The sequence below is a fragment of the Macrotis lagotis genome, chromosome 1, assembly GCF_037893015.1.
Source record: "Macrotis lagotis isolate mMagLag1 chromosome 1, bilby.v1.9.chrom.fasta, whole genome shotgun sequence".
Lineage (NCBI taxonomy): Eukaryota > Metazoa > Chordata > Mammalia > Peramelemorphia > Peramelidae > Macrotis > Macrotis lagotis.
In genome coordinates, this window is record NC_133658.1 from 474,052,234 (window position 1) to 474,071,043 (window position 18,810).

General features: G+C 32.2%; 1 protein-coding gene across 4 annotated transcripts in view; it reads left to right on the top strand.

Moving 5' to 3' along the window:
- LOC141506665 (arylsulfatase L-like) overlaps positions 1-18,810 on the top strand; it is a 49,535-nt gene that overhangs the window by 14,569 nt on the left and 16,156 nt on the right. For all 4 annotated transcript variants that reach the window (XM_074213621.1, XM_074213623.1, XM_074213620.1 and 1 more), the window contains exons 2-7: positions 9-66; positions 2,275-2,424; positions 2,917-3,038; positions 5,705-5,827; positions 7,207-7,630; positions 8,080-8,216. In XM_074213621.1, coding sequence (XP_074069722.1) covers positions 44-66; positions 2,275-2,424; positions 2,917-3,038; positions 5,705-5,827; positions 7,207-7,630; positions 8,080-8,216 — 979 coding nt within the window. In that variant the 5' untranslated portion in view covers positions 9-43. The remainder of the gene's footprint in view (positions 1-8; positions 67-2,274; positions 2,425-2,916; positions 3,039-5,704; positions 5,828-7,206; positions 7,631-8,079; positions 8,217-18,810) is intronic.

An 18,810-nucleotide genomic window follows, 5' to 3' on the forward strand; every position in this document is an offset into this window, starting at 1 on the left:
AAAAACAGAACCCTGATTTCTTCTTCCAAATAAAGCAGAAAACATGCTACATCTGAAAAATTTTTGGTAAGATGTTTGATATTCTTACTTATGGATTATTTTCTTCTTTACCTTTCTATTGTATTGATGTTTTGATGAAGTGGGTATATTCCATCATCAGGAGAATGTCTTAAGTATCTAGAAAAGGGTGTGTATATTTCAAATTATTACTTCCTAGACCTTAAAATAAAAATAAAATATAAACTCTAAGTGAGTCATACCTCAGACCATCTTAAAATACAGGGTTATAAAACTCCAATGACTTACAAATGTTTAGGAGCTGGAGAACTATTAAACAACTGGTAACTGTTGACAGATGCAAGAAGGCGTAATTCCATTCACTTCAAAGTTTCCATAGATAATACTGTCTTTTACTATAATATAAATAATGACAAAACACTAATTACTATCGTTTTTGAGAGATTTTACACTCCCATCAAAAATAAATAAAAAAGTCATTCTTTCTTCTCTCAAAGGCTAAATTAAAATTAGTTAATAATTTTAGAAGAGGTATCAGAGGTTTTTATTATTCAACGGTAATAAATGACTCTTCATGGGCACTAGGTGCCATAGTGGATAGAGCATCAGCCCTGGAGTCAGGAGGAACTGGGTTCAAATATGACCTCAGACACTTAATAATTGCCTAGCTGTGTGACCTTGGGCAAGTCACTTAACCCCATTGCCATAAATAATTTTCTTAAAAAGTGACTTTTTCTTTCTCATTTGCCATCTTCAATTCTGATTAAGTTTTACAAATATCCAAGAAGAATTATGTGTTATTTAATTGGAAAAAAATCCCAGAAGTATGTTTCCTTACAAATCCCTGAATAAAGTTTCCAATCAGTAGCCAATATGATCATCTGAAAATAGACTCTCATATTATTACTATAGTCATTCTGCAAAATTAGTTAAAAACCATAAATTTTTGATGTTTTTATAGATATACTGTTTTTAATTTACTTCCATCTCCAAATATATCTCTCCCTTTCCCCCTATCCACAGAAGTATCATTTACAAGAATAAAAAATAAGGAATGGAAAAGAGATTCAACACAATTAGTACTTGCCATCTGAATCTGGTAGTTTTTACATCCACAGTTCTCCATATTTACAAAGAAAGAAGAGGGAGATTTCATTTTAAAATATCCCCTTTGAGGCCAAATTTAGTTATTATAATTTCAAGGCATTCATTTTTATGTAGTCTTTTTTGTTTTGGATCTTTCTAAATACATAGTTGTAGTAGTTGTGTCTATCTTTAGTGTAGTAGTTGTGTCTAACATTTACTAAGCTATGGTATGATTGTAAATATGCTTACTTCATTTGTTTCAGTTCATATAAATTTTACACTTTGTTTAACACATAAATAGAAAAAAAATTCATGAAATCTTGAAATTGTAAACAAAATCAGAGTACAGAAAGCTTGACTAGAATCTGAATAGGGCTTTTTAAACATTTCTGAAAAGCAAATACCCCAGCCTTCATTAGATCTCTGAGGAGAAGAGGGAATCAACTACTTCTTGAAATAGCTGGGTCAACATTTTTGATGCCTAAAAGTATTAAAAATTTGGAGTTTTTTGCTTCATTTTAAACATAACTCTATGCAAAGTCTGTTACTCATAGCTTGACTCTCAGAAGCCAAGCAAAACTAATTTTATCCATTTTCCCCACTTATAAAACATTTGAGTTCAGCTATAATGTTCCCTCATACTTTAATATTCTCTAATCTAAATTATATCAACTCCTGAAAAAATGTCATATACAATCTATTCTCTAGTCTCCATCTTAGTCATTCTCATTTGAAGGAACTCTGATTTGTCAACGTCCTTCCTAAAATGTGGTGCTTCAAACCATATACACATTCAGAGAAGTCATTTTTCTTTATCTTGAAGATAACTCACACAGACACATACGAACACACACACACACACACACACAGACTTTTTTTAGGAAAAATGGAATAATCCTTATAGAAAAATGATATTATTCATTGGTATACTTGTAAATATTGAGCTCTTCAAAAAAAAAGACACTTTTAAGTATAATTTGCATTAATGTTTTCTCTATTATTTTCTTAAGGCTATAAATCAATAGTTATAAAATAAACCATAATTTTTTTACATTTGCTAATTTCCAAGGTGTAAGTATTCATACTGACTATTAATAGTTGACTTTTAGAGCTGGAATGAGCTGCTTCCAGAATATCCCTTGGTTATATTTTATTTATCTTGTATTTCAGGACTTCTCTGTCTATCACACTGCTAACATTTCTGATTTTGAAACCATCAAAATCAAGTTGTTTAGCGGAAGTCAAGCCAAATATTGTTCTTTTGGTAGCAGATGATCTAGGTATTGGAGACATAGGCTGTTATGGTAACAATACAATGAGGTAAGAAACAAAGAATTATTTTACTCTCTGTATACATGATGTACCTAAAAGATGAAAGGAATGGACCAGACTACTCAAGTTTTACAGACAAAAATTTCAAAGATAAGCTATAATATTTTTAAATGAATCTCTCAGAAGCATTTTTAAAAAATCTTTAAACTGATTTGAGATATACACTGATAAAGGGAAGTCTCCTTGACTAAGTTTAGCTAATCTATTTAATATTTTTTGATAAATACTTCAGTTGAATTAATATTTCCTTGATTGGGAATATTCTATTAAAAATTACAATGACTCAGAATTGAGACATTAGAAAGAACTTAAATCATTATTATGTAAATAAGTAAAGTGTTGGTTAAGAGATTTCTGATAAATAAGATGTTTTTCCTACATACAAAGATTTAAAAAACAATTCTAATAATTTCCTTTGCAAATGAATGTAATTTATATTGCATTTTAAATTGAATTAAATCTATCATTTTTTCTTATTAGGACCCCAAATATTGACAGCCTTGCAAAAGAAGGGGTGAAGCTTACTCAGCACATAGCAGCAGCTTCGGTTTGTACCCCCAGCAGAGCTGCTTTCTTAACTGGAAGATACCCTATTCGATCAGGTTAGAGACTTACTTAGATTATTACAGCATCTATAAATCCTATTTATCCTTTCCTAAAATATTATTTAAGGTTCTCATTAAAGAGCTAGTTCTTGAATATTTAAAGATAACAAGGTATTTAAGAGTTGGGATCAAAATAAAGTAATATGCCCTCATATAAAACTGAATGTTTATTTCCTATTTTTCCCTTGAGAATCCATCTGCCTTTTTATGTCTTTTTAATTCAATCATCTCAGAAATAATCTTACCTATAAAAGTATTTTTATTTTTGGCATACTTATTATAAATTTTTTATATCAGTCATGGTTTTTTTCCATTCTCAATAGCCCTTGATTTTTTTTCACCTTCTTTGACAAATAAGAATATTAGTGTGAAATAATGAAAATAACAGTGAATTTTTCATCAGAAGATTGAGATTTGCATCACAGCTCTTGTACTTATTAATTGTATGATCTTGGATCACTCCAGCTCTCTCAGGTACCGTTTCCTCGTGAGTAAAATGAACAAGTTGTACTAAATAAGTTCTAAGACCCCTTCCAGTTCTAAATACTGTTATGTCCAATTGCAATTAAATGTCTCAGTGCGTTTCTTTTAGGAACTGTTGCTGATATTGACTCTGCTTCCTAGTAAAGATGACATTGTTATCTTTTTCTAGGAAGGTGAGAAAACTCTTTTAAGCTGTAATCTCCTTGAGTGCTTGAGAATGACATGGGACTGAATACTGAATATTTTCATTTATATATACTAGCAGGTCACACTAATCTACCAACCTATGACAACCAGAACAGCTTTCACAAAAAATGAATTGAATTTAAAAAGATTTCCACAAATTCTTGTTCCACTATGATCATATAAATTTCTCCCAATTCAATTACTGAGCCATATCCATACTTTTCTATTTAAAGATCCAGAGTATTTCTGCACTGATACATGGTGTTGTCAAACAAAGATCTGGAATTATGAGTCTTCTTAGCCCTGCCAAGACTTCTAGAATATTTTCTATGCAGTGAAAGATTGACTTATTTCTCTGAATATTTTTCTGGTTTAACAATTTAATTTTATTTATTGTACAAGAACAGAATAGAATCATAATGCATGATAGACAATGCCATAGCCATATTCTTCATCTAAACTAGTATGGCTTATCAATGTATAGTCTTAAAATTTCATTGAAGGTGGTAAAGAAGACAATAGTAAATTATACAATGTTGAAAGAGGAAAGCACAAACAAGGAGATTTTAAGAAAGGTTCAGTTAAAAGGACACAGTGATCTATGTTGTGATTGCAACATTGTAGGGATGAGTAATATAAATTTAGTATATGCTTTCTATTCATTATTCCAAAGAAACAAACAGTAGATTATCTTGCCATTGGAAACATACTTTCGCATTGAATAAAATTAACCATGTTTTCTTTTAGTTAACAATAAAAAATATGAGCAATGATTTTTTAAGTAATGTCAAATATTGTAGATACAGCACAACTAAGACAGACCTAGGATACTGATTCCAACTATGTTAATATGGTTTTATGATACCACTAAAAAAATCATTACATGAAAAAACTGGTGAACCAAAATAAATAGTTAAAGTAACACAAAAAATTAGGTAAGATACAAAAAAAAAAAAAACTGAGTCCATTGTGATATATGAATGGTCTATCAATCAACAATTATTTATTAAGTTCCTATGTACTAGTTACTATGATAGTTGTTGAATTTAAATGGAAAAAAGAAACAATAGTTATCTTTGAGGAGATTGAATTATGTCAAATAAAGAACATGAGATAATAATAAATCCTATTTTCACATTTAGTCAAATGTTCTTATTTTCTAAGTATTATAGATAAATATTCTTGAATTCTGCATTTACTCTTAGGTCATGCAGATATTTCATAGAATAATATAAACCTGATATAGGTAATGGAACTTTAGGATTATCTAAGGACCTAATTTTCCAGAGGTAATGAGGCATTACCCCATCCATGAAGCCCTTCTCAAGTATTCCTAGTCAAACTGTAATTTCTATTGTGGTTTTCTCTAATAGTTGTTCTTTCTCAAGATTTCATTATTAGTCTATTAGAACTAATACTATTACACAGTTCTCATGACTTTCAGCTTAAACTTAGTTACTTGAAAGATCTCGTTATATATTTCAACCAGAAAGTAGCTTAGAAATCAAGTTGATTTAGCATCATAGCTCTACAGCTGGGATAGACAGTAGAGATAATCCAACTTCCTCATTTTGTAGACACAGAGAGAACAAATTTATCCAAGGGCATAGAGCTAGTAATAGTCAAATCCAAGTCTTTTTCCAATAGAAATTAGGTTCTTCCTATGATGTGATGCAGCATCTTTTGGTTTGTTCTACATATAATATTGAGTAAAATGAAATTTGAGCAAAAGTAAAAATGTTTATTTTCTAATTCTTATTCACAATTGATTTACTGACCATATTTTTATTTATGATTTATTTAAAGCATAACAATGAATTATCTTTTGAAATATATCAACTTTTTTCTTGTCTGAAACAAAATAGTACATTAATCATTAAATCTAATAAGATTTTCAATATTTCTCAAAGTTTTATTAGCAGCTTTTGTCAGGTGATTAAAAACAAATTACTCTTTTAAAAGTATCATATTCTTTTAAACCATATTCATCCAAGGCATGACTTCTCATAACGGTGCTCCAGTTCTTCAGTGGACTGGAGTATCTGGAGGACTCCCTTCCAATGAAACAACTTTTGCAAAAATACTACAAAAAGAAGGCTATGCTACAGGACTAATAGGTGGGTAGATTTTTGATGCCATCTATAATATTATAGTTTAAAGAAAGTTTAACAACTGAAGTTAAGGATAAAATTTGAAGTGTGAGAATCCTTTAATAAAATATATCAAGATGCCATAAATTATATCATTTAAAACCTTAAACTTATGTGAATTCTAAAGTATATATATCCTCAGGCTCTTCTTTACCTACTAATCATTCTTAAACAAAATGACCCAATGGTTAAACCAAAAATACATGCTTCATTCTATATCCAGAATATACTTAACTTTCTCTGACAAGATTTGATTTGTCATTAATCCTCTTGAGTTAAGATTGGTCACTGTGTTTATCTGAATTCTAATGTTATAGTGTCATTTTTCCCCTTGTCTTTTTTGGTCAATTTTATTGCTCTCTGGTTACTTATTGTGCTCTTTACCAGTTCATGCAAGTCTTCCCAAACTTGTATAAACTCTTCATACTTACTTTTTATTATTAATAACATTCTATTGTTTTTATGTGCTTTCTTGTTCCATTTAGTCATTTCCCAATTTGGAGACACTTGCATTATTTCCCTTTCTTGTTTTGAATATTTTGGTATTCATGGAACATGTTGTACTATCTCTGATCTCTTTAGGTTATGTGCCTACCAGATATATTTGGTAAACAGATATCAACAATTTAGTTACTTTTCCAGCACAGTTTCAAATTGTTTTTAGAAAGAATAGACCAATTTATATTTTAATAAAAATATTTTTAAAAAGTTTATGTCTCTACCTTATTGATCAAACTTTGATTCTTCTCAGAATTTTCTATTTTTATTAATAATGGCAGCATATTTATTTTTAGCATTTATTTTTTAAAATCTTTGAGTTTAAAATTTTCTTCTTCTCATACTTCTTAACTCAATATGTCAGTTATACATGTGAAGTCATGCAAAACATATTTTTATGTTTTTAGTCATGTTGCCAAAAAAACCCAAGAAAATAGAGAAAGTGCAAAATCTATGTTTCAATTCGCATTCAGATTCTTCAGTTCTCTCACTGGAGGTGGATAACATAGCAATGTTAATAGTTTGCCTGACTTCCTACAGCCATAGGGGTTCAACTAAAGAAATCATTTCAGGGACTTTTTATTTAAAACTTAAGACAAAAGTTAACTAAGATTCATGAAATAATCTAAGAATCCTAGATAGGAGATATATAACTTAAAATATTGCCATAATTTTTGGGCTTTCTATTCTTGTCAGAGGTTGAAGAATTCAGGGATAACTTTCATTTTATGAAGGACTTTGAATTCTCTTAAGCAAGATGTCCACAATTATAGTTTAAAACAGTAGCCATTACAGATATCAATCATGATAATAGAATTCACTTTAACAATCTATCATTCAATTTTCAGGAAAATGGCACCTGGGACTCAATTGTGAATCCAGAATTGACCACTGTCATCATCCATTGAACCATGGTTTTGACTTTTTTTATGGAATGCCATTTTCTTTAATGGGTGATTGTGAATATTCTGTATTGTCTGAGAAGCGTGCAAGACTGGAGATAAACCTTTACTTTTATATTCAAATCATAGTCTTAGCTATATTCACACTTACTATTGGTAGGTTCACTGGCATATTGCCAATTCCATGGAAGATAATCATAGTCATTGTCATCATTGGTTTCCTACTTTTCCTGACATGGTACTTCCTTTATATCTTGATTAAGTATGGGGACTGTTTTTTGATGCGAAACCACACTATTACTGAACAACCAATGATCTTCAAAAGAACTACCACCCTTATACTGAAAGAAGCAGTTTCATTTATTAAAAGGTAAACTATAACCACAACATAGTGTCTACATTATATGAATTAGCCAGGTATATGAAAAGAGTCTTAGAAATTAAATAATGGTTCTCCATAAAAATATTTTGGCTTTTTAGCAATATTCAGATCTTAGCTATGTGACCCTGGGCAAGTCATTTAACTTTGTTTGCCTCAGTTTTCTTGTCTGTGAAATGAGCTGGAGAAGGAAATCACAAGCTATTACAATATCTTTGCCAAGAAAACCCCAAATGGGGGTCACAAAGAGTCAAAAATGACTGAACAACTAAGCAACATATAAAAAAATGGACTTCTGAGCATACCTACAGAAATATTAAAATCATCATTTGATGTAGTTGCTTCCTTAGTAATTTTTCTACAATTCATGATTTGATAAAACATATTCATATATAGATAGCATGCATATATATATATTTATATAATATTTTTAATTTTAGGAACAAACACAGGCCTTTCCTCCTCCTCGTTTCTTTCTTACATGTACACACACCACTTGTTACAACAGAGAAGTTTCTTCAGACCAGCAAACATGGATTGTATGGGGATAATGTGGAAGAGATGGATTGGATGGTGGGTAAGTAAACATCTGCAAATAGAAATTATCAAGCAATGCATCAATGAATCAATTACAAAAACAGCATTAAGGATGGAAAAATCAGATTGATTCAAGTAAAATCCAAATAACTACTAAATATATGATAATGCCAAATAAAGTTCTGAATTTCTTGTATATAATTAACTTCTCTTAGATTATGAGATCCAGATCATCATTGTCTTTATATTATAATTATTCTAACAAATCCATCAAGATCCATTAGAATTTTCATCATTTTGGCTTGAACAATTTGAATGCAATATTGAGGAGACACCTAGTCACCCGATGTGATACTGAACATTTTAAAAGTTCAAGAAAATAGGGTTTCTGTGCATTTTATTAATAATGCTAGTATTTTATTACTAAAAGGAGTGATCATTTTGTCATCTCATCCTTGAACTAAGACCAATCATGGAAGCTCCAGGCTTATAATGCTCTTGGAAAAGTGGATGTTCCTAAGAGTCACATTCAACTCTTATGGGTTAACAATTAATGAAAGGAGAAGTAGACTAACTCCAATGAGAGGCAAACCTCTTGGAGAAATGTCATGCCACTCTTTGATCAAAGAGACCCCCAGTTTTGGGCAATCTTGTTGTTTTTTTTGTTTCTTTGTTTCTTTGAATGTCCTCATTCTCAAAGAGCCATCTGGATCCAGTGGCAAGCTGCAGATCAAACATACTAAGATGATCCTGGTGTCTTTACAAAGGATGTAGCTCCTTCCAACTTGATTGACTAGAACATAACAGTCAAGTTAGAATCTTTATGTTTGGGTGGAGTCTGACAAGGTTTGAGGAAAATGTTCAACCTTAAGTTTTGAAAATGAGGACTTTAGAAAAAGGGGGATTCTGGATTTTCCAGATAATTGCTATTACTATTTTTCTCAACACTGAATAATGCTTAGAGGTAAAAACTATCTAGGTCTTCAAGTTAGATGCATTATTTTAAAATTCTCTGTATAATATGCAAACATTCAATTTCTCAACTTTCTCAGATTCACTTCCCATACATCAATGTTATCAAATGCATATAGAAACATTACTCTGGCTGCATCTTCACAAACTGATATTATCTTCATTACAAAATTTTTTAATTTATTTTGTTAAATATTCCTTAATTTAATTTTAATTGAGATCTAGTCATGCTGGAAAATTTTCTGATCTTGATGATTGTTTGAGATCTCTAAACCTTTTTTTGACTTAACCAAAGGAGGGTTTGGGCACAATCAATCACAAGCATTTAAGAATGTTCACTATGTTTCAGACACTATGTTGTGCTGGGACACAAAGAAAAAGCAAATAGCCTGTGTCCTTAAGTAGGTTGCAATTTAATTGAAGACTGTAACTACCTTGCCAAAAAACTCAGAATGGCTGTTAGTGAAACAAAGAGGATCCTTTATTGAAACAGCTTTAAGAGCTGGTGTCCCAAATAGAAATGGGGCACACATGTGGTATGAAATTTTGGCATTTTATCTCCTCTCTAGAATCATAAATCCCTCCTATGTCCCCAACTGACTGTGTATTGCAGAAGTCAAAGGTCTGTCCAAAGTAGCCAATTCTCTCCTCACATGGATTCAAATTCCTTATCAAACTTCTCCTTTTGCACAATTTGGTAGCCAGGTCCTTGAAATGTATAACACAGATGTGTGCATCCGCCCCCTCGACTGGTGCCAGTTCATTCACTAATTCAACCAACCTTCTAATTCTATGGTCCCTTATTTTCCTGTTTTAAGTCTATCCACTTGATCTCTATAGAGAGGAATTCCTTTTGTTCCCAGTAAGCTGTAATTGACTTGATCCTGCAGTCTACATTCCTCAGCTTAAACCAGTTTAGTTTTTGTTCTCATTTTCCCTAGTTGTTTCTCTGTAAGATATAAACTACTTTCCTCACTTTCCTATAACTAATGTAGAAATGAATGCTAATCATTCATCACAAAGACAAAGTATATTTAAAAGTATATACAAAATATAGGAAGTGCTCTGGGAAGTAAATATATTCACTTTTTTTTGTGATTCCAGTAGCTACAATGTGGAAGATATTTTCTAGATGCAAAAGAATTCTCTCTAAATATGTATCCATATGTCACTTTTAAATTAATTATAACATTTTCTTCATCCCTTAAGTCTAGACAACCAATTGAGAGAAATTATTATTTCTTTTCTATATTAAGTCAATTATTGAATTAGGACTAAAGTTCCCCCCTTTTTTTTAAAGTTTTTTTTTTCCCAAGGCAAATGGGGTTAAGTAGCTTGCCCAAGGCGGCACAGCTAGGAAATTAAGTGTCTGAGGCCGGATTTGAGTTCAGGTACTCCTGATTCCAGGGCAGGTGCTCGATCCACTGTACCACCTAGACGCCCCTCCCCTTTCTTTTTTTTCTCATTTAGAAATAAACCTCTGGGGGCAGCTAGGTGGAGCAGTGAATAGAGCAACAGTCCTGGAGTCAGGAGTACCTGAGTTCAAAACCAACCTCAGGCACTTAATAATTACCTAGCTGTGCGGCCTTGGGTAAGCTACTCAACCCCATTGCCTTACAAAAAACTAAAAAAAAAAAAAAAAAAAAGGAAGAAACCTCTGTAGATATTCAGATATTCCTTGAAATGCAGGACTGAGATAAAATATTGTCCAAGATGGTCCCCAACTGAGAAATTTTAGATTTGATTAAAAGGTAAAGAATTTATACTTAATGTGAATTGGTAAAATCTGACCCAATGCGTTTTAGTCATTGAGGTCCTGAGTAGAAGTCTAGATTGCCCTAGGCAGGGATAGTCTGAATAAGATAAGTGTCTTGGTTCAAGACTGAGTAATTAGTCATATTAAGTATAAATTCACCTCTTTTTATAATATCCTTTCTTCTAATTAATTATTGGACAATTAGAAATGATTTCCACCCTGAGGGCTCACTCTTCCCAGGGCATTTGAGCTTTGAGTGGATTCAATGAGATCTTTGGCATTCTAAAGAGACAGGGATTCCTTTAATTAATTATCCTCTAGCAATAATTAGTAAAATAATTAACTATATATCTATGTATCTAGAACATTTTATATGTCACACAACAAAAAAAAGTCAAAACCTGATTTGTAGTATTTGCCAATTTCTGAGGTGTAAATAATTTGAAAACTTAAATAGTTCTACTAAACTAAAATGTGCTCCAGCACATTCCTGAATTAGTAGTTTTAATAATTATAACAACTAACATTGACATAGTCTTAAATTTTGCAATCACTTTATACATATTATTTTATATGATCCTGATAATATTTTATAGATGAGGAAATAAAGCAAGGTGAAGAGACTTGCTGGAGTCCACTAGTAAGTTTCTGAGGCAGAATTTGAACTTGTCTTCCTGACTTGAGGTCCAATGCTTCAAGCTGCCTCTATTATATTAATAGAATCAGATATTATGTAAATGTATCATTTTAATCATATGAACAGGTAATATAATCAGAGTGTATTCATCAAATAACCATGTAAATATTAATTATGCCTTGAAGAAAGCTAAGGACTGCATAAAGAGGTGAAGGGCATCAAACATTCCAAATATGGGTTTAGCCAAAATAAAATCAACTGAGTAAGAGATGAATTGATTTGTATACTAGATAGAAAGTAGGTCATTGGGGGAGTCTAGGTGGTACAGTGGATAGAGCATATGCCCTGGAGTCAGGATTACCTGAATTCAAATCTGACCTCAGACACTTAATAATTACCTGTTGTGTGGCCTTGGGCAAGCCACTTAATCCCATTGCCTTGCAAAAACCTTTAAAAAAAGGGAAATAGTAAGTCATTAAAGTTGGTTTACAAAGTACATGGGAGAGAGCATTGTGAAATTAATCTTGAGTGATGTGCTAGAAGTCATTGCAAAGGATATTACATTCTAAACAGAAGAGGACTTTTTGTTTATGTCCTTATGTAACAACATAAACAGAACATCTTGAACAAGGCAGTGACATAGTAAACCTTTTCTTTAGGAAAATCATTTTGACCTCTACTTGGAAAAAAAAGAGTTAGAATAAGTAAAATGAGCTTTGGTTCTGTGTATGTTCCAACATTGGCTACTATGATCACATAGCTGCTTTCCCTTGAAAAGCATATGTGTGCTTAATGTGAGTAATGTAATATAGTTTTGGATACCTTTTTATTGTTCTTATTTGAATATGAAATACATGAAATTACCCACCTTTTGGTATATCTTTTTGTGCTTAAAATGGTCATTAGGGTAGAGAAACACTGGAAAAGGAAAAAAGTTGTCCCCTTGTAACATTGTCTACTCTACATGAAGAGCAAGTCTATTAAACTCTCCTCTCTCTCTTCTCTTCTTTTTTCTCTCTCTCTCTCTCTCTCTCTCTCTGAAAAAAAAAATATATATATATAATATATAAAATATGTGTATTATATATATATGCCACTTAACAATTATCATTTTTCTAATTCATAATTTTTAGAGTTGTTTCACATAAATATTAGGAATAGAAGCCAGAGATCAATGAGTTTATTAATGGTTTCAATTTCTTTTTTCTGAAATGGGGTTATTTAAGTAATTTATTTCCTCTTCTGTTAAACTGAGCTGTTTGTATTTTTGTAAATATTCATCCATTTCACTCAAGTTATCCAATTTATTGGAATACAGTTTGGCAAAGTAGCTATGAATTATTTCTTTAATTTCTTCCTCATTGGTGGTTAGTTCTCCCTTTTCATTTTTGATACTGGTTATTTTAGTTATCTTTTCTCTTTTTTTTAAAAATCAGATTAACCCAGTGGTTTGTCTATATTATTGGGGGGTTTTTTTTAGGTTTTTGCAAGGCAAATGGAGGTAAGTGGCTTGCCCAAGGCCACACAGCTAGGTAATTACTAAGTGTCTGAGACTGGATTTGAACCCAGGTACTCCTGACTCCAGGGCCGGTGCTCTATCCACTGCACAACCTAGCCACCCCCTTATTTTATTGGTTTTTTCATAAAACCAACTCAGATTTATTTATGAGATCAATGGTTTTTTGCTATTTTATCAATTTCTGCCTTGCTTTTCAAAATTTCTAGTTTGGTATTTAATTGGGGATGTTTAATTTGTTCTTTTTCTAGCCTTTTTAGTTGCATACCCAATTCATTAATCTCCTCTTTCTCTATTATTTTATTCAAATAGACAGAGATATAAAGTTTCCCCTCAAAATTGCCTTGGCTACATCCCATAAATTTTGGTATGATGTCTCATTATTATCATTTTCTTAGATATAATTATTGATTATTTCTGCTATTTGCTGTTTGAGCCACTTATTATTTAAGATAGTTATTTAATTTCCAATTAGTTCTTGGTTTATTTCCCTGACCCTTTATTACATGTAATTTTTATTGTATCATGATCTGAGAAGTGTGTATTTATTATTTATGCCTTTCTGCATTTGATTTTAAAGATTTTGTGCCCTAGTACATGGTTAATTTTGGTGAAGGTGCCATGTACTGCTGAGAAAAAGGTGTATTCTTTTCTGTCTCCATCAAGTTTCCTCTAGAGATCTATTATATCTAAGTTGTCTAAGATTTCATTCACCTTTTTAACTTCCTTCTTGTTTATTTTGTTGTTAGATTTATCTAGTTCTGAGAGAGGGAGATTGAGGTCTCCCATTATTAAAGTTTTGCTGCCTATTTCTCCTTGTAACTCACTCAACTTTTCTTCCAGGACTCTGGAAGCTATCCCACTAAGTGCATAGATGTTTGGTAGTGTATAGCTTCGTTTCCAATAGTGCCTTTTAAAAAGATGTAGTTTCCTTCCTTATCCCTTTTAATGAGATTGATTTTTCCTTTTACTTTGAGATTATAATCACTACCCCAGATTTTTTTTTCTTCAGCTGAGGCACAATATATTTTGCCGCAACCTTTTACCTTTACCCTGTGTGTATCTCTCTGCTTCAAATGTGTTTCTTGTAAACAACATATTGTACAATTCTGGTTTTTAATCCATTCTGCTATCTGTTTATGTTTTATTGGACAGTTCATCCCACTCACATTTACAGTTAAGATTACTAATTCTGTATTTCCCTCTATGCTATTTTTCTCCATTTATATTTATATATAAATATATGCTTTTATAGGTGCTTTTCTTATTCCTTCTCATGAAAATTTTACTACTTTTCCTCTTTGATTTTTCTTTTAAAAATTTAAATTTCAGTTTATTTTCACTTATATCTTCCTTTCCCCTTTATCAGTCACTTCTTACTTTATTTTCCCCTTTCCTAGAGCCCCCTTGGGCTAAATCTATGGAATAGAATTTACACAACATTCATATTCTCCCTTCTTTCCCTCTAAAATTATCAATCTTTGTACCTCTTCCCTTGGTGCTCTAATTTTCTTAGGTTCATTAATCACAGTTCTTGATTGCTTGATAACTGCCATTGTTATCAAGATATCATTACAGATTATTTACTTGATTGTTTGATAAGCAGCATTGACTCAAATTGCATCAAATTATAATTATAATCATTTTTTACTTTACCCTTTTTTTCAAGTATCTTTCAATCCTCTTCACAAGCCAAAGTATCCTCCAAATTCCTATAATTTCTTGAACTCTGTGCTCCTTCCCCGACCTATTTTCTTTCCCACTTTACCTCCCCACCTCCCATTCAAGGTACTTAGCACCTTGTTAAGGGAACCAAGGCCCTTTGTCTCTCCCACTTTACCCCCCAATCCACCCAAGGTACTTAATGCCTTGTTAAGTGAAGCATACTAATCTATTTAACTGAAAGTTTCTTGAAGATCTCTTAAGTACTGGGAAGCTCTGGAGGTCTCACTGAGGACTTTACAAATAATTGGTAGTGTATAGCTTTGTTTCCAATAGTGCCTTTTAAAAAGATGTAGTTTCCTTCCTTATCCCTTTTATTGAGATTGATTTTTCCTTTTACTTTGAGATTATAATCGCTGCCCCAGATTTTTTTACAAATTTTTTACAAATTTTACAAATTTACAAATAATTGTAAAGTAATAGAGACACTGTCTCAGGTTATGATGAAGGTGCTCAGCACCTTGTGATTAAAGCCAATTAGAGTATAAGTAGATACTTAAGTTATAGTTGACACTCCTGCTTTTTTTTTCCAGAGATTTTTATCTCAAAGTGATGTGATCTTGGACCTTTTCAACCTATATCCCTTAGGTTCATTCTCTTCAATTATATTCTACTCTCTAATTATCCTTAGTAGTAAAGTTATAATGAATTAAAATTTTATATCTTCCCTTTTAGGGACCAACATTTGTTTTAAAACAGTTTTGTTTTTTTCAGTCCCCTTTTCATTTACCTTTTTTATGTAATTCTTCAGTCATGTATTTGGCAATTGAATTCTCTGTTCAGTTCTGGTCTCTGTGTCAGAAAATTCTAGAAGTCCTGTATTTCATCGAACATCCATCTTTTCCCCCCTAACAATATATGCTGAATTTTGCAGGGTCGTTTGTACATTCTGAGTTGTAATCCCAGGTCCTCAATTATTCCATTTCTTATGATACTTCAGTGAAGAGGCTGATAGGTCTGGTGTTAGTCTGATTGTGTTTCCTTTGTATTTGAATTGTTTTCTTTTTGCTGTTTGCAATATTCTCTTTTTTATTTTAGGGTTCTAGAATTTGGCTATTACAGCCCTAGGAGGTTTTATCCTGGGGGGTCTCTTTCTGGAGGTGATCTATGGATTCTTTCAATTGTTATATTGTTCTAGTAGATTGGGAATGTTTTCCCTTATAATTTCCTGCATGATGTTTTCCAGGTTCTTTTATTGGTCCAGGCTTTCTAGTTGTCCAGTGATTCATAGATTATCTTTCTTGGATCTGTTTTCCAGGTCATTTATTTTCCCTAGTAGGTACTTTACATTTTCTTCAGTTTTTTTAGCCTTTTTATTTTGTTTAATGGAATCTTGTAGTCTTGTAGATTCATTGGTTTCTAACTGTTTGATTCTAGTTTTTAGGATTCTTTTTCTTCAATTATCTTTTGTGTTTCCATTTTAAAGGTGTTGAATTCTTTGGTCAACTTTTCACAATTTTCCTGCATGATTTTAACTCTTTTTTTCTATTTTTCTTCTTCCTCTCTTCTTTGGTTTTTAAATTATTTAAGTTCTTCCATGAGCTTTTGTATTTGAGTCCATTTTATAGACTGTTTTGACACTTCTGTGAGTGATGCTTCAGAGCTTTCTTCTTCAGACATGAAATTGCTGTCATCTTTATGTAGGATAAAAATCCACTTAAAAAAATAGAGCCTTCTCTGAGCAAAAAAGAAAGTTTATTCTGGCTTTTCTCGAGAAAGGGGCATACTCCCAAGTCTCACAAAAGTAGTGAAGCTCAAGGAGTTCCCCCGAGATGACAGTCAAGTTAAGGTTTTCAGAATTACAATCTTTATGCAAAAGATCTACCTAGCAACAAAGAAAAGAATAAAAGGTTTTCATGAAATATTACCTCATCATCCAGATGTTGAGGGTACCAGAAGAAGATTTCTAATGACCTTCTGTTAAATGAATTAATGTCTGAGTATGCAAGGTCTTCTAAGGAACCTACTATCTCTTTAGTTTAGTACTTTTCAAACAAGAGAAGGCAGGCTACTATTCTCACAATCCATTATCAAGCAGGTGGCTAACTAAGACCGCAAGGTCTCTTCTCTGGAAGTATTCCACTATTTCCCTCCCTAACAGAATCAATGTAAGGTCTTTCTGGGAATAGTCCACTGTTTCTCTCCCTAGAAGAATCAGGAAGATGTCTGACTGGGAATGCAAGGCCTTTCTCCCTCTTCTAAGAATAGTCTAAGGGTAATTGTCTTTTTTTTAATGATTTTTAACCCTGAGAGGACTTCACTAGGAATATTAACTCTTAAGAAAGAATATTCCGCTCTATCTGTGAAGTATTTTTTCTATAGTGAGCCCTCTTTTTGCTATTTTGCTCATCTTTGTTGTAGTTATGCTCCTGGGGTATATGGAGTTTAGCTACAAGCTTTTATTTTGCTGGGTCTGGGGTCTGATCCCTGACTTGTGGTTGGACAAGATGTTGCCTATGCAGTCCAGGCCTTGCCTATGCAGAGGTTTTTTATTTTTTCCCCTCCTTTATGTCCAGGTTCTGACCTAACAGAGGATTGTTCCTGACCCATACCTGGTTTTTATCTTGGTGTTTTCAGAGTTCAGACTTTGTTTGCAGCTGGGATCCTGCCTGCTGGCTTAATATCCAACTGCCAGGACCTCTGCTATTGTTAAGCTGTCGGGAACTATACTGCACTGTGGCTAAAAGCCTCCTGCTGGCTTTCCCCCACTCTCCTGCCTCCTGGACTTTTCTTCCCTTTTCTCCCCAAAGAGACAGACCTTCAATGAAGATCTTCCATGATGTCTGCAGTTGAAAACTTCTATTAATCTTCACCTTTTCTTGGTGGGATCTGTAGTGTGAGTGTCAAGAGTAGAGACTTCATGTATCTTTGGTAAGGAAAGACTTAAGGAGTTGCAGGAAAACAGGAGTTTGTTTTGTTTTGTTTTTCTTCCTCTAGATGGGGATAGCATTGTCCATAGCCAGTCTAATATGGTTGTCCTAGCTCTCTGAACTGCTGGAAGGAGCTGCTTCTATCAAGGTTGATCATCTCACAATGTTATTGTTAATGTGCATATTGGTTCTGCTCCCTTTGCTTAGCATCAATGGGTATTTGTTTTATACCCAACTTTATTAATCTCACCATTAATTTTTAGAATTTGCAATTTACTGTTTAAGTGAAGATTTTTAGTTGTTCTTTTTATAGTTTTTCAAATTGCATAACTAATTCCTTGATCATTCTTTCTATTTTTATTTTATTTTATTTTTTTTTAGGTTTTTGCAAGGCAAATGGGGTTAAGTGGCTTGCCCAGGGCCACACAGCTAGGTAATTGTTTCCTCTGATCACTGTTCTTGCTAGATCCCATAGATTTTGATATGTTGTCTTATTATTGTCACCTTCTTTATTAAAATTGCTTGTTTCAATGATTTGTTCTTTATTTCATTCATTTTTTAAGATTAAGTTGTTTAATTTTCCATTAGTTTTTAATCTGTGCTTCCACTGTACCTTATTAAATATAATTTTATGCCACTATTACCTGAAAAATATGTTTTTCATTTCTGCTTTTCTGTTTTTAACTTTAAAATTTTTATATATGGTCAATTTTTTAAATGGGCATAAACTTCTGAGAGAAATGTGTTTTCATTCAATTCTCTCCATACATCTATCATATATAGCTTATCTAGAACTCTATTTGTTTCCTTAACTTCTTTCTTACTTATTTTTAGATTAGATTTATCTAGTTCTGAGAAGGGAAGCTTAAAGTTCCCCATTATTATAGTACTATTATCTTCACTCATAGTGATACTAAGATACTTGATGCATTTAACTTTCATATTGATATTATTTAATTATTCATAGTACCTTTCAAGAAAATGTAATTACCCTGTTCATCTCTTTTAATTAAATCTATTTAGCCTTAACTACATTTTTTGCATTAACAAGTAAATTCTACTCTACCCCTATCTCTCATTCTTACATTCATTCCTTGTAAGCAACAAATTGTTTCTATCTTAAGGGTGAGTTCATCCCATTCACATTCAAAGTTACAGTCA